The sequence below is a fragment of the Arabidopsis lyrata genome (genome assembly GCF_000004255.2).
Source record: "Arabidopsis lyrata subsp. lyrata unplaced genomic scaffold ARALYscaffold_7, whole genome shotgun sequence".
Taxonomy (NCBI): domain Eukaryota; kingdom Viridiplantae; phylum Streptophyta; class Magnoliopsida; order Brassicales; family Brassicaceae; genus Arabidopsis; species Arabidopsis lyrata.
Genome location: NW_003302549.1, coordinates 22,050,365 through 22,075,840, shown reverse-complemented (window position 1 = coordinate 22,075,840; position 25,476 = coordinate 22,050,365). Strand labels below are relative to the sequence as shown.

At 35.2% G+C, this 25,476-nt stretch overlaps 9 protein-coding genes and 1 long non-coding RNA gene across 10 annotated transcripts; 7 read left to right on the top strand and 3 right to left on the bottom strand.

Annotated features, from left to right (window-relative positions):
* The first annotated feature begins 29 nt into the window (after positions 1 to 29).
* Positions 30 to 3,797, top strand: LOC110226308 (nucleolin 1-like). Its single transcript, XM_021017380.1, has 12 exons — positions 30 to 47; positions 154 to 223; positions 409 to 458; positions 542 to 659; positions 781 to 869; positions 1,834 to 1,857; positions 1,962 to 2,049; positions 2,192 to 2,259; positions 2,339 to 2,456; positions 2,569 to 2,660; positions 2,755 to 2,778; positions 2,881 to 3,797. Exons 4-12 carry the CDS (start codon positions 543 to 545, stop codon positions 3,014 to 3,016), a joined length of 756 nt encoding a protein of 251 aa, XP_020873039.1. The 5' UTR covers positions 30 to 47; positions 154 to 223; positions 409 to 458; position 542; the 3' UTR covers positions 3,017 to 3,797.
* Positions 3,798 to 4,075: 278 nt separating this feature from the next.
* LOC9306760 (RPM1-interacting protein 4) lies at positions 4,076 to 4,914 on the bottom strand. Its single transcript, XM_002868596.2, has 3 exons — positions 4,803 to 4,914; positions 4,493 to 4,684; positions 4,076 to 4,351 (listed from the first exon to the last, which is right to left on the bottom strand). Exons 1-3 carry the CDS (start codon positions 4,809 to 4,811, stop codon positions 4,328 to 4,330), a joined length of 225 nt encoding a protein of 74 aa, XP_002868642.1. The 5' UTR covers positions 4,812 to 4,914; the 3' UTR covers positions 4,076 to 4,327.
* Positions 4,915 to 5,346: 432 nt separating this feature from the next.
* On the top strand, positions 5,347 to 7,447 carry LOC9304714 (succinate dehydrogenase [ubiquinone] iron-sulfur subunit 2, mitochondrial). Its single transcript, XM_002870642.2, has 2 exons — positions 5,347 to 6,089; positions 7,045 to 7,447. The coding sequence occupies exons 1-2, from the start codon at positions 5,419 to 5,421 to the stop codon at positions 7,214 to 7,216; spliced, it is 843 nt and encodes a 280-aa protein (XP_002870688.1). The 5' UTR covers positions 5,347 to 5,418; the 3' UTR covers positions 7,217 to 7,447.
* Positions 7,386 to 9,332, bottom strand: LOC9306759 (ATP synthase mitochondrial F1 complex assembly factor 2). The gene is made up of 4 exons (XM_021018649.1): positions 8,736 to 9,332; positions 8,137 to 8,311; positions 7,786 to 8,063; positions 7,386 to 7,698 (listed from the first exon to the last, which is right to left on the bottom strand). The coding sequence occupies exons 1-4, from the start codon at positions 9,159 to 9,161 to the stop codon at positions 7,591 to 7,593; spliced, it is 987 nt and encodes a 328-aa protein (XP_020874308.1). The 5' UTR covers positions 9,162 to 9,332; the 3' UTR covers positions 7,386 to 7,590.
* Positions 9,333 to 10,173: 841 nt separating this feature from the next.
* Positions 10,174 to 12,656, top strand: LOC9306758 (cystinosin homolog). The gene is made up of 8 exons (XM_021019655.1): positions 10,174 to 10,541; positions 10,628 to 10,760; positions 11,406 to 11,495; positions 11,604 to 11,728; positions 11,824 to 11,866; positions 11,953 to 12,070; positions 12,180 to 12,229; positions 12,304 to 12,656. Exons 1-8 carry the CDS (start codon positions 10,324 to 10,326, stop codon positions 12,436 to 12,438), a joined length of 912 nt encoding a protein of 303 aa, XP_020875314.1. The 5' UTR covers positions 10,174 to 10,323; the 3' UTR covers positions 12,439 to 12,656.
* A 1,017-nt stretch (positions 12,657 to 13,673) lies between these two features.
* Positions 13,674 to 15,454, top strand: LOC9306757 (F-box/kelch-repeat protein At3g27150). The gene is made up of 2 exons (XM_002870640.2): positions 13,674 to 13,714; positions 13,880 to 15,454. Exons 1-2 carry the CDS (start codon positions 13,688 to 13,690, stop codon positions 15,167 to 15,169), a joined length of 1,317 nt encoding a protein of 438 aa, XP_002870686.1. The 5' UTR covers positions 13,674 to 13,687; the 3' UTR covers positions 15,170 to 15,454.
* Positions 15,455 to 15,674: 220 nt separating this feature from the next.
* Positions 15,675 to 16,694, top strand: LOC9304713 (zinc-regulated protein 8). Its single transcript, XM_021019889.1, has 2 exons — positions 15,675 to 15,740; positions 15,830 to 16,694. The coding sequence occupies exon 2, from the start codon at positions 15,857 to 15,859 to the stop codon at positions 16,499 to 16,501; it is 645 nt and encodes a 214-aa protein (XP_020875548.1). The 5' UTR covers positions 15,675 to 15,740; positions 15,830 to 15,856; the 3' UTR covers positions 16,502 to 16,694.
* Positions 16,695 to 16,781: 87 nt separating this feature from the next.
* On the bottom strand, positions 16,782 to 18,558 carry LOC9306756 (protein WVD2-like 7). Its single transcript, XM_021019888.1, has 5 exons — positions 18,413 to 18,558; positions 17,513 to 18,156; positions 17,367 to 17,438; positions 17,228 to 17,279; positions 16,782 to 17,134 (listed from the first exon to the last, which is right to left on the bottom strand). The coding sequence occupies exons 1-5, from the start codon at positions 18,482 to 18,484 to the stop codon at positions 17,051 to 17,053; spliced, it is 924 nt and encodes a 307-aa protein (XP_020875547.1). The 5' UTR covers positions 18,485 to 18,558; the 3' UTR covers positions 16,782 to 17,050.
* Positions 18,559 to 19,470: 912 nt separating this feature from the next.
* On the top strand, positions 19,471 to 20,407 carry LOC110226777. The gene is made up of 2 exons (XR_002330696.1): positions 19,471 to 19,722; positions 20,344 to 20,407. It is a non-coding gene; the product is annotated as an uncharacterized LOC110226777 (long non-coding RNA).
* Positions 20,408 to 22,856: 2,449 nt separating this feature from the next.
* LOC9306755 lies at positions 22,857 to 25,026 on the top strand. Its single transcript, XM_021019269.1, has 9 exons — positions 22,857 to 23,033; positions 23,133 to 23,158; positions 23,263 to 23,347; positions 23,425 to 23,634; positions 23,736 to 23,858; positions 24,216 to 24,273; positions 24,396 to 24,469; positions 24,548 to 24,633; positions 24,721 to 25,026. Exons 1-9 carry the CDS (start codon positions 22,926 to 22,928, stop codon positions 24,788 to 24,790), a joined length of 840 nt encoding a protein of 279 aa, XP_020874928.1. The 5' UTR covers positions 22,857 to 22,925; the 3' UTR covers positions 24,791 to 25,026.
* The last annotated feature ends 450 nt before the right edge of the window (positions 25,027 to 25,476 follow it).

Sequence of the window (25,476 nt, the reverse complement as noted above, 5' to 3'; positions counted from 1 at the left end):
CTTTTATTTTTGTTTATTATTAGGTATTGCATAGATCACAAGGTTTGGTAAGGGATTTAACTGTTTGCCTTCTGAGTTTTGTTATCAAGAGCACATTGGGTGAAGTTTTTGGTATACATGAAGAGGTCACTAGGTTTTTTTTTTATTTTTCAGCTGCAGAGACTACCTTCGACGAGAAACCCTTCCGATAGAAGAAAATGAGACACCTCCCGATTTTGTTGAGGTACCTCTTCTTGTTATCTTTAAAATATGTCAAGCTCAGAAGAAAACGCTCAGTCTTTTATAAGACAACTGTTGCCACAAAGTCTAAAAGATGACTTATTTTGATGAGGCTACTTTTTGTTATTAATGCAATTTAATCCCTTTTCTCCTTAGAGTCATGCTAACATACTTGGCTCTTAATTTCAGGAAGTACTCTTTGTTGCCAATCTCTCTCCCCAAACTATATTCTCAGATATGTAAGTAGCCCCACCTTAAACTTACTCTTTCGTTCTTGGAGCAAGTTTTTCATTACTAATTATTTTACCCTCCATGTTTACAGCATGTACTTCTTCAAAGATGTTGGAGAAGTTGTTAGTGTTTGGCTCATTGTAAACCACGAGGGTAAGCATGTGGGCTATGCCTTTGTTGACTTTGCTTCTGCTTACCAAGCAAAAAAGGTAAGACTATTTTTATAGTACTGATGAAAAATGTATCCAAGTAGTCATTTGAAAAGTATGAAAAATATACAGGAAGTTATCTGAAAGTACGGTTGCTGATTCAATATTTTATACACTGTAGGCGCTGGAGAAGAAGAATGGTGAATATTTGCACGGTCATCAGATTTTTCTTGAAGTGGCTAAGACAGCTCCAGACCCTCCACGACCCAAGTAAATTGATTTTCCATGTTATGGAGATTTGTTTCTATAACTTATTGCTAGAGTTTTTGGTACCATTATTACAAAAGACTAACGCTATTGTTTTTGGTAACTAGGTACAACCTTGCAGAGAAGCTTTGTTATCAAGAGCACATTTGGTATACATGGAGAGTTAACTAGGTTTTTTGATATTATAGTTACGAAGATTACCTTCGTCGACAAAACATTGTGATAGAGGAAGATGAGACAGTGGAAGGACTTGATGAAACTCCCGATTTTGTTGAGGTACCTGTCCTTATTATCTTCAAAATATGTCAGGCTTCAGACATTTAATAACAACACTGTTGCCACAAAGTCTAAAGATGACTTATTCTTGGGGAATAAACTTTTTGTTATGCAATTTAAGTCTTTTCTCCTTAGAGTCGTGCTAACATACTGGATGCTAAATTCAGGCAAATGCTGTAAGAAAAAAGACACTCTTTGTTTCCGGTCTCTCTCGCGAAGCTGATATATTCGATATGTAAGTACCACCTTTAATCTCCTCTTTCGTTCTTGGAGCAAGTTTTTCATTATTAATATTTCTATCCTTTATTTTTACAGCATCAATTTCTTCAAAGATGTTGGAGAAGTTGTTCATGTCCGACTTATAGTAGACTACATGGGCAAGCATGATGGCGATGGCTTTGTTGAATTTGCTTCTGCTAACGAAGCAGAGGAGGTGGAATTAGTTTTATAGTAATGAGCAAATGTATTTAAGTTGTCATTTGAAAGTATGATTAAATCTTTTATGCTGTAGGCACTGGAAAAGAAGGATGGTGAATATATGCACGATCATAAGATCTTTCTTCATGTGGCTGAAAAAGCTCCATACCCTCTACGACCCGAGTAAATTGATTTTTTGTAACACTGGTTGTAACTTTTTGCTAGAGTTTTGATGCCATTACATTAGACTAACGCTTTTATTTTTGTTAATTAGGTATTGCATAGATCACAAGGTTTGGTAAGGGATTCAAACTTTTTGCCCTCTTGAGTTTGTTATCTAGAGCATCTTGGGTGAAGTTTTTGGTATACATGGAGAGATCACTAGGGTTTTTGATATTCTAGGTATGAAGACTACCTTCGACGAGAAAGCCTTCTGGTTAAAGAAGATGAGGCAGTAGACGGACTTGATTGTATTCTTGATTTTATTGAGGTATCTGTTCTTATTATCATCATAATATGTCAGGCTCAGAAGAAATGCTTAGCGTTTAATTATAGAACTGTTGCCACAAAGTCGACAGATGACTTATTCTTGGGATGAATCTACTTTTTGTTGTTATGCAATTTAAATTCAGGAAGTTGCCGCAAGAAAAAGGACGCTATTTGTTAACAATATCCCTTTCAAAGCTAAAATATCACATATGTAAGTCGCACCTTTATTTTTCTCCTTCGTTCTCAGAGCAAGTTTTCTATGACTGATATTTTATCCTCCATTTTTACAGCATCAAGTTCTTCAAAGATGTTGGACAAGTTGTTCGTTTTCGACTTATTGTAGACCACAGGGGTGAGCATGTGCGTTGTGGCTTTGTTGAGTTTGCTTCTGCTAACGAAGTAGAAAAGGTGAGACTAGTTTTTTAGCGATGGTGAAATGTCTTTGAGTAGTCATTTGAAAAATATACAAGAATTAATTTGAAAGTACGGCGATTGCTGATTCAATCTTTTTATACTGTAGGCGCTGGAAAAGAAGAAGAATGGTGCACGTTTGCATGGTGTTAAGATTTTTCTTGACGAGGCGAAGCTAGCTCCATACCCTCTCCGACCCAAGTAAATTGGTTTTTCAGATGGAGATTTGTTTCTCTAGCTTATGATAGGTTCTTATATCATTACAGAAGATAACGCTATTATTTTTGGTAACTAGGTACAATTTTGCAGAGAAGCTTTGGTAAGGGATTTAACTATTTGCCTTTTGAGTTTTGTTATCAAGAGCACATTGGGCGACGTTTTTGGTATACATGGAGAGATCACTAGATTTTTGATATTCCAGGTTGAAGGTAGAAAGCTATTTGATAGTAGAAGAAGAAGAAGAAGAATTGGAGACCAAACCGAATCTGAAGAAACAGGAGGTACCTATGATGGGCGAATTCTGCAGTAAGAAGATTATCTTCTCTGACGATGACTGATAGACACCATGAAACACAGAGTCAAAGCTTATTACCAACCTCCATCACGAAGCACAGTTGCTCCGGGTAATTGTAAAGTATTGGCTTCTTTTGGTGTCAAAAAACTGACTTCTACCAAGTAAACGAGTATTCTCTAAACCAGTCCGTATTGGCTTCATCTGTCATTATCCACCAACCTGATTATTCCATCAAGAAAGTAAAGAAATATGCAAACTTTTTTAAAATTCTTTTTTGTTGTTTAAAACGATTTAAAGTGCATCATACCTTGATCCTGAAGACAAAGAGACACACGTGTGGCAGTAACAGCATTTTTTAGCTGGTGATGCCCAAGCATGCGTAGATTTAAATCACTAAGGCCAACTGATAAGCTGTCTCAAGTATGTGTGAGCCGGAAGAAGCACGTGATAAATGAGGGAGATCACGTGAGTGAAGAGAAGAAAGAAGATTGATCAAGAAGCAATTGTCTATAAATACTTGGATCAGACTTGTAATTAGGGTCCGAATGGTAACAGCGTTTTTTGCTGTGCGGGGAAAGCGGTATTATAGTGCGGTACGGTTCAACTGCGGTACGTGCGGGAGAAAAGTATTTGCGGGACAAGTGCGGTTTGTACAAAATAAGCGGTACGGAATAATGTTTGATTGGTGAAAAAACTATTTGCGGTACACAATAAAATGTTTGAATGATAAAAAAAGTAACAAGCGGTACGCATTACCGATTATAGATAAATATGTTAGAAATAAATATACTAATATTATTAGTGTTTTTTTGGTAATAAAGAAACATTTTCATATATTTGTGAACTTTAAATATTGATGATCAATAAAAAATAATTTGGCATAATTATTGCTAAAAATTTTAATCATAAAAAGCACAACACTATAAAAAAATTGTCTATAAATACTTGGATCAGACTTGTAATTAGATTATGCGATGTTTGATGAATGTATAGTGACATTTTGTGGAACTAGTCAAGAAACTATCAAATGATCTAGACAAGAAACATAACGGCTTTGAAGGCGGTTCAAGATCAGTTCCATGTCCCGGGAAAACGGTTTTTTTTTTTTAATTTTCACTCATAAATCGTTCAAGAAAAAGACAAGTAGCAATGGGTCAGATCAAGATTCACCAAACAGAGGGTTAAGAGACATTGATATTGTGTAAGTAAACGTTATGTGACGAGAATTAGATCGAAACTTCGTGTGTTTTTAGCTCTGTAATGATAAATTTAATACAGATTTCAGTGAATATGAAACTGTTTTGATGTTCTAACAAATGTTTTTCACTCAGCTTGTGCTTGATGATGTTGTTCCTCAGAAACAGCAGAACCGTTTCTTCTGCAATAGAAATAGCAAGCTTTTTTAGTTACGTTTTTTCCTTCACTTAGACCTCATATTTTCTAAAACATACAAAGGCTGATGTTTTTGTTTCTTACAAATTAGTCTTAAAATTTTGACAATTGAGATTAGAAATGTTACCGTAGGTTCATCTTGAGATTTATTGTTATTGTCACGGCGTTGAGAGGTGGCACGACCACTTGCGTTTGTCTTTTTGTCGTCTCGAGCTTTAGCGAATATAACCGTAAATCCTTCGGCTGATGCTGGATCGTTCACATCCCATTCTCCAAATTTTGGTAATGGTCGATCTTGTTGTTGACGTTGTTGATTATTCTGAATTTTTCAAAACAAAATATGTTGATTTCTATTATATTCTAACGAAAACACACCTGAAAACGCTATTTTTTTGTATCAAATTTGTGAAAGAAATAAGACATGAGAAAGATCTTACCGATGCCATTCAAAGATTGTGTAAAAGATGCGAACAGAACATGAGATGATCTTCAAACAACAAGAAAAATTGTTCGTCGTTTAGTTTAGTTTTTTTTTTTTTTTTCTTAAAACAATTTGATTACGTTTGAAGAATTATAATTTGATAACAGATTAGCGTTTTCTGAATGTTTAAATATAGGTTACGTTGTAATTATTGTTGAAACTAGAAAACACAAAACACATAAAAACGACACGAATTGTTTGTCATCTTTATAAAACGGGACGCTTTCTCATACCGGTTTTGTTATCGAGTGAACTTCATCGAATCAAGAATCGCCACGTGTTAGATTGTGTCTACACACTTCTCGAGGTCAACACGCGCGTTTTAGAACTTACCCATTAATTCTGTGATTAAACCTATAAGCCGGTTTTTATAAACGGTCACGATTGTCCTAGCTTTTAATAAACGGTCACGATGACGTAGACGAAGCTAAGCCTCACATTTACAAATACGTATACATACATTTTAAAAAAATCTTTATTTAATAATTACAGGTTAGTAACAAATTAATCATTTTTAATACACTACTATTAAAAAAACATTCTCATTTCATTTGCTCTCTTCTCCGAGAAAAATGACGTTTGGTTTGATCGGAAGAGTTGTTGGAACCAAATCGTCACGATTATACACGGCGGCGCGATTGATTCCGGCGCGATGGACATCAACAGGATCAGAAGCACAATCGAAAGCTTCAACCGGCGGCGGAGGAGCGAGTCTGAAGACGTTTCAGATCTATCGGTGGAATCCAGATAATCCTGGAAAGCCTGAGCTTCAAGATTACCAAATCGATCTCAAGGATTGTGGTCCAATGGTTCTAGATGCTTTGATTAAGATCAAAAACGAGATGGATCCATCTCTCACTTTCCGTCGCTCTTGCCGTGAAGGTATTTGTGGTTCGTGTGCTATGAATATTGATGGATGTAATGGTCTTGCTTGTTTAACGAAGATTGAATCTGGATCTAAAGAGACGACAATTACGCCGTTGCCGCATATGTTTGTGATTAAGGATTTGGTTGTGGATATGACGAATTTTTATAATCAGTATAAGAGTATTGAGCCATGGTTGAAGAGGAAGAATCCAGCATCTGTTCCTGGTAAAGAGATTTTACAGAGTAAGAAGGATAGAGCTAAGCTTGATGGAATGTATGAATGTATTCTATGTGCTTGTTGTAGTACGTCTTGTCCTAGCTATTGGTGGAACCCTGAGTCTTATCTTGGCCCAGCTGCTTTGCTTCATGCCAACAGGTAAAGAAAATCTTTTTTTTTTTTCTAATGGATTCATTGTTGTGAAGATATTGTATGGCTTGTTGGTAGTTTACATTAGTACGTTATATGGGGTCACTTAGGTTGGTTTAGTTTCTTTAGTTGTAGTTTAGAGCTGAAGGAAGGTGCTAAGGACTCATTGTGTTTCTTATGCTTTGAGATTTGCTTGAGAATTTTGTTGTTTGAGCAATAAGACTTGGTAGATTAATTATGTATGGCTTGGATCATTTGGGTTGTTTTTTCTCCTTTAGTTGTAGTGTGGTACTGTGGTTTAGCTCTTTGTTCACTGAAACAGAGGAGAGATTTCTGAAGAAAGGTGCTAAGGGATCTTTGTGTTTCTTCACTTGTGTCTGTACAAAACCGCAAGTTCAACAGTCTGATTGTATCCATGTCATTATGTATGGTTATTTAGGTTGTCTTGTTGTTTAGTTTTAGTGGAGTTTAGCCTACTTTGTTATACTGAAATGGAGGAGAGGTCGCTGAAGAAGGTGATAAGGGCTCTTTGTGCTTCTTCATCCGTCTCTGTAGAAAACCGTAAATTCAACGGTCTGATTGTAACTGTGTCATTTTGTAGGGCGTTTAGGTTCTCTTGCTCCTTTAGTTGTAGTGTAGTTTAGCTCTATACTGAAATGGAGGAAAGACCTCTAGAGGAAGGTGCTAAGGACTTTCTGTGCTTCTTCAGATCTCTATATATAGAAAACCGCAAGTTCAACTATCTGATTATATCTGTGTCATCATGTAAGGATATTTAGGTTGTTTTTTCCCCTTTAGTTGTAGTGTAGTTTAGCCTACTTTGTTCAATTGAAATGGATGAGAGACCTCTAAGGTGCTAAGGATTCTTTGTGTTTCATTAAATGTCTCTGGCTGGATACTATCTGATTGTTAAAAGTTTTGATCTCTCAAGGTATTGTAACAAGAGGTTTCTTCACATATGCAGGTGGATAAGCGATAGCCGAGATGAGTACACTAAGGAAAGACTTGAAGCCATTGACGATGAGTTCAAGCTGTATCGATGCCACACAATTCTGAACTGTGCTCGTGCCTGTCCAAAGGGATTGAACCCAGGGAAACAGATCACACACATCAAGCAGCTTCAGAAATCTGGTTGAATAACAAATCAATCAGGCAGTACCTAATGGATTTTTGATGCTAATAATTTGCAAGAAACTCCAATTTTGGATTCATTCTTGTATTTGCTGTTACAACTATCAGAATAGATTATTTTGTGGTATATCTTGATGAAATTTATTGCCTACAACAAGCAATAAACTCAAAGAATTTGAAATCTACACTTTTTTTTTACTCATTCAGCTTTGCCTTAATATAAACATTCGGTTTTCGAGTTTTGCTTTATTGGTGAATAGGAGAGAAAAATGTTTACACTTACACCTCTTGGAACTTGGAGTGTGAAACAGCTATTCTACAAACAGATAAGCTTGTTGTTTTTTTTTTAATGTGTTGAGCACAAAAGAGAAACTGATGATCAGTTTTCACGGGATAGAGCAAGAAACACTGTAGCTGAAGATATCTGAACTTTTAGATCAGCAATATCAATGTCGTGCCCACCTTCGACTAGCCCCCATTTGTCCACCTGCATGAAACATGCGACAAAGATTAGTTTTTAATTTTATAGAATGTCAAAGCAATAGATGTTGGCAAGTGAGTGACAAAATGAAACCTGTAAATCTTCTTCAAGTCTAATCAATTTGATTGCATCATCGATCTGGAGTTTCCCACAGAAGATGCCGAGGGCGATTACTATCGAGTGAGCTGATGCTTGGAGTGCATCAATGCTTGCGAGTTCACCATCATTTGTTTTCTTGAGCAGATCTTCTACTGCTTTCACTAGCTTGTCGTCTTGTTTACCCCCGAAAATACTAGAATACAAATTTGGTTTGATCCCAAACTCTGATTCTACCCACTCAAGTAGAGGATCAATCCTCTCTACCTGAATTTCTGCAAAAGACACAACTCAATAAGTGTAAAACCTAGGAGGTAGTTGGAATTTTGAATAGAAAGTGTATTATACCATGGACGTCAGTAGTTAGATCATTATCTTCAGGCGCTCTGAAAAAGACGAGATCTTGATGTAACTTTCTCGATAGATGTTCGATGATCTTTGAACGCGTAAGAGGAACTCTTTCAAGTGCAGTACATGCTAGTCTCATGAGCGGCATTGTGAACGGTCTAATCCCTTCTGTTAGCTACCACAGGATCAGCACATTAATACCAAGTCAGTCACACCGTACAAACATAAGTAGGAGCAAAAAGATCACATAAGAAAATGAGTAAAGAAGACCAAGTCAAGTGCTTTACATCTCAATTCCACTAATCCAATTTCCAACCTATTGATCAAATCATAGAACTCAGATTGCGAAGCCAGAAACCAATCAAACATTAATGATTATAAACTCTAAACAACAGTATATTAGCTGTTCATGATACTAACAACATCATATTCTCAGCTTTAAGTTGAATAAGCAACGAACAGACCCAAATACAAGTATTCTAAATGAATAAGCTAAATTCAATCAAACCCATCACTGATCAGCTTCAGAACAGTAGCTAAATGGCTTAAAGCATTAAACTTTCGAAGTAAAACAAATCGAATTTGAATTGAAGTCAAACCTGATACTCCCATTCAGCTGCAATGGCCTTAGCGAGAGCCAAAGAACGAAGCTTGAGAGGTCTTTTCGAAGGGGTTTTAAGGGTTCTATAATCGAGCATCACAGTCCATCCATTTCCATCATCAGCTTCTCTCGTCGTCACTTTCTTGTAGAACCTCTTCCCAACAATCGAACCAGTCATAAAAGACGTCGGCATCGTCACCGAATCCGATTCATTATTCCGGCGAGTGTTCGGAGCTTTCACTAAGATAGGTTTCTCATTTCCCTTCTCGAATGTGAATGAAGACGACGAAGACGAAGATTCCGATGGCTGAGTCTCGGAATCGGGTTGACGAGCGGCAGATGTCGTACAAAAGGATCGAGCACGAACGGCCAGGTTAGAGTTTCTAGCTGATTTAAAAGCTCTTCCGATTAACATCGCCGCCATTAATCCTCCCTCTCCGGTGACGAAAATGGGACCTCACTCACCTCCTTGCTTAGGGTTTTAGATCCACAGATCGTCAGATCCAAGCCTAAACGACGTCGCAGTACCCGAAGTGATAATAAACAAACCTCTACTAAAATCATTGAAGGTGTTTTGATAATTGTGATTACAAATTAAAACCAAAAAAAAAAAAAATTGTGATTACAAATACAATTTTCTTCGATCTAGGATATTTTTCGGGTGATTATGTCATCGTAAGAAGTTATTGACTAATTCAAGAAAGCAAGCAAAGTACAAATATCATTTGGTTATAGACATCGTTCTAAGAATCCCCTCTTAGTTCCGATTATTTTCCGTTTAATCGCTAGGTCTATCTTATTCGTCTTGACTAATGACTCATTTCTTAAAAAAATTAGTTACCCAATTACTTTCTGTCTAATCTGATTGTTTTCCGCCTAATCTTACATATAACGATTATTTTTAGATTATAAGTATAAAACAACTTTTACTATTCTTATTCAAACATTTGAATTGGGTGTTTATGATGTTTTACGTAATTTATATTCAAATTTTAATAAAATCATAAATTTTTTAATAGAAATCATAAAAATTTGTTTAAAAACTATATTTTTATGTGTTTAATGTAATTTTGAAAATAATAATGGATTAATATATTTTTAAAATATTAAAATAATCCTAAAACTATTCTCCGATTAATCTTCGATTTTTACTCGATTTTCTGATTAATCGCTAGGTCTATACTGAACGGTCGACTAACGTCTAGAAATTTTTCAAACAAGGACTATAGACAATTATTAAAAAACTTAAATAATTTAAACATTTTCGATAATTTCAAATAATTTTCAATTACAAAACACATTCACTCAGTTACACACCAATTAATTATGTGATATGTGTTCTTTCATCCGAAAATTAGAATAAATGCTGAGACCTACATAAAACGTCGTCGTAGAGCCGCCGGTTTAAAATAAAGAACGTAACCATGAAGACCGCCAGATTCATAGATAAGGCCCATTAAAAATCACCTGCTTTACCCATCACGCTAAGATCGTGGAATCTTATATCACTAGACTCTCCAGATCATGACACGTCATCATCATCTTGAGACCCATAATTTTTTGAAACTGTTTTATTTCATTTCCCAATGATATTTCTGTTTTTAGCTTTTTTTCAAAGGCTCTTCATAAAATCTCCGTCAACGTCACAAACAAAACTTGGAGAAATCGAAAAGAGATCGATAAAAATGGCGTCGTGGAATTCGATTCCGCTAGAGATTTCGTATGAAATCGTTGGATGGATCGCTTTTGCTTCGTGGTCAATTAGCTTTTACCCACAATTGATTTTGAATTTCCGCAGGAAAAGGTATCTTTTGTTCTTGAGATTTTTTTTTTCAAGGTCTGTGATTGAGATTGATGAAATCTTTGTTGTTGTTGTTGTGTTTGGGAAAGTGTGGTTGGATTGAACTTCGACTTCGTGATGTTGAATTTGACAAAACACTCGTCGTATATGATCTACAATGTCTGCCTCTACTTTAGTCCTGTTATTCAAAAGCAGTACTTTGACACTTATGGCGATAAAGAGGTGCTCTTTCTTATTTCTCTGTGTTATTTATGTATATTGCTTAGCTGAAAGATTAGTGTGGAATCTAGAAATTAGTTTTTTTTGTTTGGATTCTGAGATTGTCTCTTCTTTCAGAGTTTTGGATTCTGTCAACTTAATTTTAGATTTATATCTTCATGGTTACAAGTTTACCTTCAATTCCTAGCTAATGAAGATAAAAGTTCGTTCCTTTTCCAAGTTTTAACATGTTCTTGCTTTTTGTATAGATTAGTGTGGAATCTAGAAATGAGTTTTTTTTTGGATTCTAAGATGGTTCTTGGTGGCCCATATGATCAGATTGCCTCAACTTAATTCTAAAGTTATCTTCATGGTTACAAGTTTACCTTCAATTCTTAGCTAATGAAAGTCAAAATGAAAATAAAAGTTCGTTCCTTTTCGAATGAATGGGTATGGATATTTCTTGTCAATATGAGGGTGTGTTTCTGGTAGTGTGAAAATGTAGACGGTGTTTTTTGTTACTGTGAAAGGTCGATATCGAATTATGTGACAGAACATACTGTTTTTTTCGGTGTGCTTCTACATTTTTATCAAACAGTAGGTTGCTTTAGCTGGTTTAGTATTTGAGCAATTGCTTGAGACGTTTTCTTATAATTTTGTCTATTTCAGATGATACCTGTGGCTGCAAATGATGTTGCATTCTCGATCCATGCAGTTGTAATGACAGCTCTTACACTGTTCCAGATCTTTATCTATGAAGTGAGTAATGAATTTTTTTCCTTTATCTGGAATGTTTGTTATGTTTTGTTTCTTTACCCGTACATGGTGTTCTTCTTTCTGATGATTTCTAGTGATTCACTCGCGCAGCGTGGACCTCAAAAAGTATCCAGACTTGCTATAGGTATTGTGGTTGTTGTTTGGGCATTTGCAGCTATCTGTTTCTTCATAGCATTACCTACACACTCTTGGCTATGGCTCATCTCCATCTTCAAGTAAGTTGTTGCGCTTGCGCAGAGCCTTAACCCAATTCTTTTAATAGTAATCTGACACTTTTGATGATACTGTTTTGTATGGTTCATTGTTATAGTTCAATTCAGGTCTTCATGACATGCGTCAAGTACATTCCACAGGTCAGAAACGGTTCCAAACCTTAATCTTTTTTCATAATTGATTGACTCTGCATTACTCAGATTCATGTGTTTTCTTTTCTTCACAGGCAAAGATGAACTTCACTAGAAAGAGCACAGTCGGATGGAGCATCGGGAATATTCTTCTTGATTTTACTGGAGGACTTGCTAATTATCTGCAAATGGTTATACAATCTATTGACCAAAGTAAAAATCTCTTCTCCATCACATCAATAGCTTTTGTTTGCTTTGATAATAACAATAACATTTTGAAAGAAAAAAACTAAAATTATTTTCTTCTTTTTTTCTCTTCCAGATTCTTGGAAGAATTTCTATGGGAACATTGGAAAGACTCTTCTATCACTTGTAAGAAGATTTATGAATTTTCCTTTTTTCAATTCTATCTCTGTCTCTAATAAATTTCTCATATTTTTTAACAGATATCAATATTTTTCGACATCCTCTTCATGTTTCAACACTATGTGTTATACCCAGAGAAGAAAGCCTCAAAATCTCTGGAAACTGGTGAGGAATCGAACGAACCACTCATTGATTCTTCTCATGAACATGTTTAAAGATCAGATTCTCTGGAGAATATCAAAGTCATTAGTTTCAGCCTTCCCACTGTATATGTTTAAATCACAAAAAGGTACAATACTCTTCAGACTCATAGATTATTATCCCATGTTATTGTCTTAATATCAGTTTAATGTATCATTATCACAGAAACAACAAATGTAAACATATATTTTAAGAAACAAGATGAAAGTTAAACTTGGATGAATTTGGCGCAGTTATTCTCTTCTTGACATAATAAAACTCTATATTGACGACGAGCCAATCCGACACCGAGTTGCTCACATGAGAAGAAAAGGAACTTCATGACTTAATGCCTTTAGCGAGACAATCCGCACATATATTGTTACAACAGAGGTGTATAAATAAACAGAGAATTCATCTAACTCTTGTAGAAGACAAATCCTCACCCATAATAGTGTCTACTGCCTACATGTAGGGGAGGCATCTACTGAAGCTTTTTAGTCCTAGGCATGGCATATTGGCATAGAAGAGTTATGCACGATCCAACCAAACACGGTTCCGAGAGGAGCCACAAACCATCCACTTGGCAGTGCGAATCGGTAGATAACGCTCTTGTGTCGCTAAGGTTCCGTGTGCATCATCTGCTTCTCTTTACTGCTTAACTAGTCTCCAGTTTTCTACTTCATGCATCACGAGCTGTAGTGTAGTGTACCCAATAGACGACCAAATAACACTGGACATATCCAGCCCAAGACTAAAGCTCATGAAACAAAGGTTTTAAGCCGCAAATATCTATAAAATAATTTAGGGGCATCATTTTTGAAAAGTTATTGTACTAGAGTGGTTAAGACTTTCACCTTTTCTTTCATAGTTGCCGATTTAGTGAAATAACATGTTTTTCTCAAAAGTATCAACTTAGTTATTTTATTTGTCAAGTTCTTAAAATTAAGTAACTTACATAAAATGGAAAACATAGTCAAACTTTTTTTTTTTGTCAACTCAATAATTCTTCATTAAAATTTTACCAAAAAAAACCAGTCAAAACTGTAAAATTCATTAGTGTTTTATGGTAGAAAGTTAAACAAAACAGTCAAAGTTTTTAGAGCATTTATGAACAGTATTTTATGGAAGATGGTTAATAAGAACATTTGACTACCATTGTAGATAATTAAAAGCAAGATATACTATATATATCTTAGTAACTTTTCTTCTAATAATTATATTACTGGCTCTGGCTCATCTTTCTAAATAACTAAATCAAACCAGGATTCGAGTGGGAGAACAATGCAGTCTTCACTTTCAACTTTCAAGGTAATAACTATGTGATACATTTTCTACATAATCACTAGTTATCTTCACCATCAACACTTTGCTACAAGCGAATTATTATAATATTTAAATACAACAAATGCATTCACTTTCATATTATTAAATGATGATTTATTAATATTAGTTTTTGTGGTTTCAAATCTACAGCATAAGATGTCAAAAGACGAAGGTAAAATTAACCGAGAAATGTTGATGCTACAAAAAAATCAAGCTCGTGGAACTAGAGCAAGCTTGAACCAATTTGACACAAGAAAGCGTCTGATTGTTGGCACTAAACCCACCCTCCCTGATCTGAATGCAAAACTTTGTTCCGACTCGGAAGAAGAAGAAGAAACAATTAAGAATCTCACAAGTCTTACACCACAAGCTGCACATTATGGTCTTCCTAAGCTTTTGTTCGACCTTGAGGTCGAGATCTTTGCCCGTGTTTCATGTTTTCAATATTGGAAACTTAACTTTCTCAACAAGCAGTTCTCGCAACTGCTACGAAATCGTGAGATTTTTAAAGTGAGACGAGAACGCGGACTTGTGCAACCATATGTGCTTATGTTTTGGAGCGGTGAAACTTGTTGGGCAATGTTTGATAAAGGTTTCAAGAATTTCCGACAACTTCCAGAAATTCCTTCTGACTTTTGTTTCTTTTCTGGAGATAAGGAAACGATTACTGCGGGTACGCATTTGATAGTCATCGGAAGAGAGAAAGAGCGTATTGTGGTGTGGCGATATGAGCTAGAGATAAATAAGTGGATCAAAGATAATGAAATGATCACACCGCGGGTCATGTATGCTTCCGCAAGCCGTGGGACCGATGCATTTTTCGCTGGAGGAATTAAGACAGGCGAAAAGGGAGTTTCTAATGTTGTGAACATTGCTGAAAGATACAATTCCGATACAAAAACGTGGAAAGCGATGAAAGCAATGCACAAGCGAAGAAAATTCAGCTCGGGATGTTTCTTGCGTGGTAAGTTTTACGCTCTTGGTGGTCGGGATGAGAATGATGTATATCTTACTTGTGGAGAAAGTTACGATGAATTAACAGATTCATGGAAGTTGATACCAAACATGCTCAAAGGCATGACTTTCATGAATCCCCAATCTCCGCCTCTCATCGCGGTGGTCAAGGACAACCTCTACTTGCTGGAGACATGGTTGAACGAGCTTTGGGTTTATGATATAAACGCAAACGCATGGAAAAGTCTTGGAGTTGTACCTGTGAAAGCAAATGCAGCTTTAGGTTGGGGAGTTGCATTTAAGTCAGTTGGAGATAGGCTTTTGGTGATTGGAGCTTCAGCTACTCAATCGTGGGATAACAACACAATGTCAGTTTACACATGTCGCCCATCTCCAAAAGTGGAAAAGATTATTTGGGAGGAGACTCGTTGCGATGGCGTTAAACTCAGCCATTTTATCCGTAACTGTTGTGTGATGCTTGCTTAAGGTTTCTGAGCAACATATTGTGTTTATGTTTTCGTTTTTATGTTTGCGTTTTTGTGTTTATGTTTCAAATAAGTTGCGGCGATCATGAGGCCAAAACATAAGTTAAATTGTTGTTATGTGTGTTTGTTTCTCTGTTTTGCATTTGCGTCTTGGGTTTTAGACGGCAAATCATCTCAGAAAAATAAATATATGTCGTGTTATTAATTTAAAAGTTTTGTGTTTATATGCAAAAGATTATAATGTCGTTTATGTTTTAGAAGCTTATTTTGCATATATTTATCATAGACTTGTGTTCTTATTTTTATGATAATTAGTGAAACCATATACATTATTTTACATTTAAATATTATTTTGTTGAAATTGTATCAATTTATTTTAAGATATACATATATGTGGGATTTTGCGTGTAGTTTGGTTCTTTTCTTTTGTTTTTTGTTTTATTTTTCTACAAGAAGACAATTTCCAATAATTGAATAGTGGGAGGAAGTTATCTACACAACTCATTTGGTTTGGTCCACAAGCTTCACTTTAAGGAATTTGTCTTGACTTTTGACTATTCCTTGTCCCGCAAGTATATTCCTCTTCTTGTTATATCCTTCAAGCAACCTTTTTTTTTTTTTATCATTTCACATCTTTCTTCTTCCTTTTTTTTTTGTGTAGTTCAGGTCTCATTGATCAACGGCTAAGATGAAGCGAGAAGGCAAACAACACGGTATGGTCAGGACTTACCGGATTCTGCCTCCGTCTCTGAATCCAAGGCCGGAATCGAAGTTGGTCAACCCTTTGACTTCACGGCCAACCGCTGGATTGTTTACCAAAGTGACATCAAAGCCGACCAATCACTCGAAATTCACCGGAAAATGTGGTCAAGCAAGGTGCCTTGATTGTCATATGCATCCGATCACCAAATCCAAAGCCAAGACTAAAGGCTCTTCTAAGGTGAGATCAAATGATGTTACCTACAAGATGCTGACTTGGCAGGTCGCTGCGGGAGGGCCTAGACCCGGTTTGAAGCTTTCCGGGTTCTCGGCTACCGGGATACTTGATCTTATGTCTGATGATTATGGTTATGATCATGATTATGAAGATGATGAAGAAGATGAAGAAGAAGAAGAAAACAGAGCAAGTGTTGTAGAAGAAATTGTGAAAATACAGAGTAGTGATGATGATGGTGAAACAGAAGAAGATGGGTCACATGATGATGATGATGATGATGATGATACTGATGATGATGGAAGGATGAGTTTTTGTGATGTGGGGATGATGATGATGATGGATCATGTGGAAGAATATGATGAAGGATGGTATTTGGTTGAAGAAATGATGACTTAATTAATCTCTTTGATCATTGATCTGGCTGATTATCCCCCAATAATTGTCTTTCCTTTTGCTTTTGTAAATTTTATCATTTTTAATAACTTGGGGGAATGATTGATTATATCTATGTAAATGTGATTTGATTCTTAAATCAAAAACTATGATTTATAATTGTAATTTATGTAAAGTTGAAACCTTTTCTCAACAACTCATTCCTCTCCAAATCAAAACAGAGTAGTTTACTGCAACATCTCAATAAACAACAATATCGAATCGAACCGAATCGCGTATAAGATTATGAAAGAAGAGGAAAGTGTTTTCATTGAAGAAGATGAAGATACATACATACAACAAAAAGGTTCACAAAGTTTACAATACCAGAAAAAGAAACAGACCTTCTTCTGCTATTCATTTTTTCTTGCTACTGTGCACTCAAAGATTCTCTTTTTTAGTTGTTACCATGCTTGAATCTGAGGACAGGTCTTTCTAAAAGCTTTGGAGCCAAAGGATCAATCTTTCTACTTGCAAGTGTTTTCAGAGATTCCTCTTCGGTGTTTCGGTGTTCTACCTTTGTCTTGCCGCTTCTGTTTCCCCAGCCATCTCAGGTTTGAAGCAAAGACATAGAAATGGTTTCTTACTCGTCTTTCTCTGAAGAATAAACAAAGCTAGTGTCAGTCTTCATATTACTAATAGAAATGACAAAAGGCTTCTTCTCATGATTTGTTGAAGTCGAAATCTTACCTTCTTCATAGCCGGGTTTTGATCTTGAGTTTTAGTGTTTCCAATCAAACAGCTACGCCACAACAACAGTATACAATTAGGATAGGAACATCAGCTCAAATACACATTGACACAAGAAGAGATAACAAATCAGTCTTACCTCAAGAAACCGAATCTGGGACGAACTGGTTTTTCGTTTTTCTTCAACGAACTATGAGTTATCGCTTTTCCACTGCAAAATTACAATAGAAAACAATCAGATGGAGGAAAAATTGTAGACAAAAAAATCAAAGCTGCTCTTTTTACCTTATTTTCAGTGAGAAAACAAGCTCCATTGCATTGTCCCGAGTTTCAGAAGTTGCTGATTTCTCCATAGACAATCTAACCACCGATGAGTTGTTGGTTACGGATTTTCTCTCTTCTTCTTTTTCTCCAACGAAACAGCTCTTCTTCAACAACTCTCCATCCTCTGAGTGATTCTCTTTCTCTTTATCATCATGAACAACCTGCAAACCCTCTGCAACCACGGGTTTAACGAACGAGTTATCCACTTCACCGTCGTCTTGCTCCAAAACCGCAACACTTTTTCTTTCGGGCTCTTCACCACTACTCATGACTAACTCAGTTTCATCACTCTCTTCTTCTTTAACCTCATCCTTAGTCAATGTTTCCAAAGTGTTAAGCAACACCGCAACACTTTCTGGTTCTTGTTCTTCTTGCTTAGTGTCAGATGATTCATCTGAAGCTTTTGCTTTCTTGGCTTCAGCTATTTTCTTGTAATGAGCTTCAAAGAAAGCTTTCTTCTGAGCAACAGATCCAGGCTGAGAGAATTTCTCGGCTTCATCGACATACTTCTTATGCGAAAAACTTGACCATTTTCCCCATTCAAGATTCTCTGTCACGAACCTACCAAATGAAACTGATTGACTAAGCGCATGAATCGGATTATCCTGCAATCCAACAAACCAAAATCAGAATCTTACAATACTCAAAACCAAATTTATAAACTTTCTGGTGAATCAAACTATTTCCAATCAAATCATTAGCTAAAAACTCAAACCCAATTCAGATACTTTGAGTAAATCAACATCAAGATTCATATCTATCAAGCTAAACCCTAAAGTTTAAAACTTTACATTCAAAATGGCCCAGAAACCATCGAATTTTCCCAGGAATCAAATGAATCATAGAGACAATGAAACTAACCTCATGAGATTCATTACGAGAAGGAGGAGCAGCGAATGAATAGGAATGAAATAGAACAGCAGATTCACCCATTGCAACTAAACCTCAAAATCGAAAATTTCTTCGTTGGAATCTCAAAATGAAATAAATAAAAATCGAAGCTCTTTTTATGGGTTTTCTCACCGAAACCGAAACGGCTATAAAAGAATTTTCGAAATTTAAAAAACAATTTTGTTTTTATTTGTCAGACTTAAAAAAAAAAACACATGTTTTAGGAGACGATCTGAAGAATTTTTGTTGAGATCTGGGTCCCACGAAACAGATAAATATGTTAAAACTCAGAATTTTTGTTTTTAAAATAGAGAAGATACTCGATTTTTGAGTTTTTTTTTTGAAAATTTGATAGGAATTTTTGAGAAGGAGAGAATAAATTATGTATGGAAGAAGTCTAACAAGAAATGAATTATTTCTGCTATAGTTGTTGATATGAAGTGGCTGAGAATTGAAACCAAAAGAGAAAACGACAACTTTCTGGTGATGAAATATTAAAATGTGAAATGTGTTTTGGGAAAGGAAAAACCAAAAAAACTCTGTAATCGAAACTGAATTCTGATATTTATAAAAAAAAACTTAATTTTTAGATATATCAACGCGTTTTAAAACTATTTTAGTTGTTTTTACTAAAAAAATGAATGTGATTTTCTATATAAAAAAGACTTTTATATTAATTATTATATGCTTTCATTTTATTTTTTGGTTAATATTATATTATATCCGATTTTTTTTCTTTGACATCCATTAAAATTAAATCTGATTTAGGGTGAGAAGATTAGGAGAAAAATAGCTAAAAAATAAGGAAGGTAATATGATTTATTAGGAGAGAACTAATTGGTTTATGTAAGGGTGGGGTGTACTTTTGTAACTCCAAATAAAATAGCTTTGAGTTACAAAAGCGATGTTGTTAGAATACATTACACTTACCAAGAAAAAGAGTCTTCTCTCTTATCACACTGTTCAACCTTCAGAGAGAGAGATTGGCGATTTCCGGTTTACCAGAAGTTTCTGTGTTTTTTGTTTTTTGTTTTCCGACTTTGTTCGGATCTTTGATTTCCTCTTAGTCGATGTTGTTTTTCTCTTAGCTTGTTTGTGTTATCGACTAAATAGGAATTTATATTTTGTTGTTTTTCCCTCTTCCCTCTTTCTACAAAACTTTATTTTAAATCCCGTTTGCTTTTGGTTGGATTAACAAGCAACTTGATACTTCTTCATAGATGGAGTAATTTCTTCACCGCTATGTCCTCTTCGTTTAGGATTGAAGACCTCTCTTCTAGGTTGTCGTTTTGACGATTGGGCTCAGACAGGTGGGCTAGTCTAAAGGTTTGGGCCGGTAATTGCGTTAGGCCATTCTGGTCTGCTACAGACTTAGCCCAGGAGACAAACGACAATAGCTCTGTCGTGTTGGTTGTTACACACTCTGTGTGTGTCAGATACGGTTTTGTCTTGTATCACCTGCAAGGCGGCGACAAAGTGGTATTAAAGAAGTGAGGAGCTAAGGGAGCAAGGTAGAGAAGCTTTTGGCGTCATTGTAGTGAGAGAATACTAAAGAGAGCGGTGAGAGAAAACGTACAGAGAGGGGTGTGTGACTTTGTCATCATCTTCATTGTTGTTCATCATCTTTAGGGTTTATTTCTCTGTAACGGTGAGAGACGTGAGCTTGGGTGAACGTTGTTCAGTTGTAAGCTTCTCTGATACTTCTTGTGAGCCGGTTTCAGGTTCACCGAGACGTACTAGGATCACATTGATCCTAGGAACTCGTAAATCTTTGTGTCTCTTTCTTTCTTGCTAAACAAACATAAACCTGCAAACCAAAATAGAGGACATGAGAACTAAGGCCTGTTAAGATCAAATCTGGTTACTAAGGTTGAACACTCTAGAAAGATTACCTAACATAGGACTTAGGTGGAGCTTCCACTTGGGGTTGGATTGAGTTTGTCTTTTGATGAATCCAGTTTAATTGATGTGGTCTTATCAGTAGAAAGATGGTTCTAATCCGTGATTTGAAGCATTCATCTGTTGTTTTTATCGTCACCGGCGGAAAGAAGCAGAGATTGAGTTTAGATCTATGACGGCGACGAGAAGAAACAAGAAGAAATATGCTGGGCCCTCTTGATTTGCTTTTCATCATACACGTATTCAATACGTGTTAATTTTGTATATGAGTTTCCTTAATTTGGGCTTTAATAAGGCTTGTAATCACGTGTAAAAGTCTTTTTGGGTTTTATGTACTTTCCACAATATTTAATGGAAGTTGGCAGACAAAAAAAAAAAAAAAAAAAGAATACATTACACTTCAACCATAAAAATAAAAAAAGCAACTACTTTTCTTCCTTGGGAATATTGCAAAATCTACCCCATTTTAACAACTGGCATTCAAAATCTACCACAATCTCAAAAAGCTTTCAAAATCTACCATATTTCAATAGCACATGTGGAATGCTGGACCAAAATACCCCTGATTGGGACAGAGTCTGTGTTAGGGACAGAGTCTGTGTCAGAGACAGATAGTTTTGTCTGGCGCTTCCAAAGAAGGAGCAGGTATGCAATAAATGTTGCACGGTTATTTAAATAATATGTTATATTATGGACAAATTCAGATCTAATGAGTAATATAATTAGATCATGGACAAATTCAGATCGAATGGGTGATATAATTAGATCGAGGACAAGTTCAGATCGAATGGGTAATAGAATTAGATCGGGGACAAGTTCATATCGAATGAGTAATAGAATTAGATCGGGGAAAAGTTCATATCGAATTCAGATGGAATAGGTAATAGAATTAGATCAGAGACAAGTTCAGATCGAATGAGTAAGAGAATCAGATCGAATATGTTATATCGAGGACAAGTTCAGATCGAATGAGTAAGAGAATTAGATCGGGGACAAATTCAGATCGAATGGGTAATAGATATAGATCGAGGACAAGTTCAGACCGAATGGGTAATAGAATTAGATCGGGAACAAGTTCAGATCGAATGAGTAATAGAATTAGATCGGGGACAAGTTCAGATCGAATGAGTAATAGAATTAGATCGGGGACAAGTTCATATCGAATGAGTAATAGAATGAGTAATAGTACTCGGGGACAACTGGATCTTTTTGTTATTTTGCAATAGAAGGAAAAAAAATTCAATAATCAGGGTAGGTGAAGACAATAATGCTCAACTAATCTCTGTACCAAAATAGATGGTGAAAAATCTAAATAAAATTCGAAACCCTTAAATGAGAACAATTGGTGGACAAGATGTGGAATTCATGATAATAGAGCAAGATGATGAAATCGGGGACAAGATCTAAACGCAACAGAGAATTTCCAATCGGGAACAAGATCTGGAGACAAAAACGAAAGTTAATTGTTTAGTCTCAGGAGATATAATGTTTCTTGGTTAAAGTGTACGTGTTTCGAGGGAGAGAAAGATAAATAGAGAAGCTAATATTGTAGGGAAGATAAATAGGGAGGAGAGATAAATAGGGAGGAGAAATAATTAGGGAGGAAAGATAAAAAGGAAGATAAAAAGGGAGGACAAAATGGTAACTCTACATCAAAATGTGGTATGAGTTGAAAGAAGGGAAGGAATGTGGTAGATTTTGAAAGAAATTGAGAATAAGTGGTAGATTTTGTAGTTTTTCCTTCTTCCTTTGCATCCAACAATAATTAATCATATAGATGAAAATATTGATTGCTTCTCCCAGGAAAAATAAACACAAATTACTCCTTTATAGTTTTACTTTACTTTTTTTTTTGGGTAAAACAAAGGATTTTATATCATCATTTTTTGATTTTTTTTTAATCAAAAACTGAAAGTACAAGATTCTTTTTCATACCATATCTATTCATAAAGATCAAGAAAGTGGTGAAGATAGGAAAAAAAAGATCGAACATATTGAAATAACACGAATAAATTGTAAAAATGAGATTTAATCACGATTCGTCGAAGATTAACCAAAACCATGTTGAAGTTTGGGATGGTTATAAAAAATTTTCCTTTTAAATTCAAATTTTTTATTGATTATTAAAAATATATGAAATCAAAATCTATAATTCACTTTTTTGATAAATTAATAGTGAAAAATTCAGAGTAAAGCCCTAAATAGTATTTAAAAATCCCAAATTGGTGGCCTTTCAAAATATTTTAAAGTTTTGGAAAGGATATAGCCAATGGTTAAAATATAATTATTGAATCAATTGAAGAGAAAAATAGTTTAAAGCATTTAAAGATTTGAATGAATTCTAACCAAATGAGAACATAAAATTTAGAAATTGTTTCTTCATATTTTTTAGTGAAATTAAGTAACATTGGATTTTTACCTTGAAAAAAAAAAAAAAAAAAAAAAAAAAAAAAATCCAAATCCATTAATTCAATAACACTACCTTAAACTTTTTTTTGTTGTTTTTGAAACCCCTTCAACTTCGTTGTTCATCAATACACAAAATTTGAAATCTTCTTATTTGGTCGTTTTTGTGAGAACGAAGATGGTGAAATCGAAATGTCCATGTCATTGGATTCTCCTCTGCTTCTTGGTTTCTTCTCAGTTTTGGGGATTCTCACTTCCCACTTCGATAATTAAACAGCACCTCAAGGTAAATTTTAGGGTTTTTCAGCTCTTTTCAAGTGTAGATTTCGTGTAAAAGAATCAAATTTTAAAGTTTTGTGATTGTCCATTGTGTTTGTTTATACAGGGATTTAAAGATCCTGTAGATGGAAGGTATTGTGAATTCAAATTCTTCTCATGTGATTGTTAAAACTCGTTTAGGGTTTCTTTATAAACCAATGCACAATTCTGATGCTTGAATAGATCATATAATTTAGGGTTTTGAAACCGAAAGAAGACAGTTTTCATGAGATTCATTGTTCAAGAGAACGTAGCAGAGTTGCTTGGAAAATCATCCAAGAGGTATGAATTGAAGCAATTGGTTTTTATTTTTTATGCAAATCTGTAGAAATTTATCATTGATCTTTGTTGTTGTGAAGTATCTCATGCCATATGTGGAAAAAGAGCGGTATCAGTTACCGAGTAGTTGTAGAGTTCATCGAGACAACGACATTTATAGAGAACAAGAAGAGCATAAAGTTCATTCAGATATAAACGAGTGGCGTTGTGGATTCTGTAAAAAGGCTTTTTATGAAGAGAAGTACCTCGATAAGCATTTCGATTCACGCCATTACAATTTGCTTAACGCGGTACATATTATGCATTATTGTTAAATGATCCATATTTCTGCGACAATTCATACTCTTTGGGGTCTATTACCGATTCATTTCTTATGTGGTTTTGAATCCAGAGTCATGGTAAATGTCTGGCGGATCTTTGTGGAGCGTTGCATTGTGATCTTGTTGTAAATACAGCTCAGCTTAAGTCTAAGTGTAATCCTGCAGCTTCTGCTAGAAACCGGCACTTATGTGAGGTAAAAAGGTTATTCAATCAGCATAGTCTATACTAAAGCAATCAAATACAGTGGACTCTAATACTCAAAGAAACCGTGTAGCTTGTCACAGTTTGTCATATGACACGGTCAGAAGTTAGAACACTCAAACAGATGTTTCTTGTGTATGTGCATCAAAGAACTGCAGATTGTTTGTAGCTTGTATTAGAGTCCAAACTTGTGTGGTATGATAAGTTTGAACTGCAGTATTAGAGTCCAAACCTGTCACAGAACAATAAAGTATGCAAAGAACATTTCACTGAAAGATTCTTCTCACTTATGACCTTGTTCTGTATCTTGTGTTCCCGTGCTTATCTCGTATGTGTGGTTGCATTGCAGAGTTTGGCTAATAGTTGTTTTCCGGTAAATAAAGGTCCATCAGCCAACCGTCTTCACGGTACTATAACCTTTACCTTCCTGGATTCAAACAGATGAAACCTTTATTGTTTCAACAGTTATCTTACTGGATCCTTAAAGATGCACCAACCTTTTTTGGGGGTTTTAACTTTAAAACTGCAGATTTCTTCTTGCGCCAGTTCTGTGATGCACATACATGTTCAGGAGGATCAAGGCCCTTTTCTCAAAAACCAAAGGTAACATAATAAACAATTTTTTTAATATGATATTATATCATATCAAATCTCATTTAATCTCAGTAATATGTTTTGCAGAAGAGAGGTAAGTTATACATTATCATCTCCATCAGCACTTTGATAGTGCTTCTTCTCTATTACAGCTTTGTCTATTTGTTCCAAAGGTAAACAATATTTCCGGTTTTCTACAAATTATAAATCTGCAAAAGCTTCACATGAACTCATTGTTTCTATGTTTTACTAATCTGCAGAGGATTAAAGAGGGGATCTCAAGAACTGAAGCGTATTAGACGCAATGGTCTGAAGAAGAAACCCTTCTAAAGCATATCAACCTTTAGCTATAATGGCGGCTTAATCATCTGAGAGAGAATACATTTTTTTTCTTAGGTAGAGATGATTAGGATCAGATTAGTGCATTTTGCAAAATCCCTTATACTTTATATTTCAACTTGTACTAATATTATTATTACTTGGAATTCAATAGTGTTTACTGCAATTAGAGCGGTACAATTACAATTAACATCTTTACCATTTCACTCTTAAAAAGTTCACCTTAATGTTTCATGATTTTTCATTTTCATATATCTTGTTAGTATCATTCTTAATTATTTGGTTTATATTTTTGAGTTATCAACCATTTTATCAATTGGGCCGTTTGATGAAAGGCCTTTTGGGCCAAATTACAAAACAGATATCTTTGGAAGAACCAAAACGACAACGTGGGATATACGTTAGAGATGACGTGAAGAAAAAAAAGGAGATAAGTGGATCCTACTTTTTCCCAGTATAAGTCCAATATCACTCAAAAGTCAAGACACTAATCGAATCATAGCCTCGTCTCTTTCAAGCTCAACTTCAACGATAAACAAAAAAACAAAACAAAAATAAAAGAAAGTGGATAAATTCAAAGCACTAAAAGTAGGTAAATAAAAATGAGGTAAAATATAACAAGCAAGGTATCGTAACTTTTTATTTGCTCTTTTCTTCTTTTGGCAAATCTTTACATG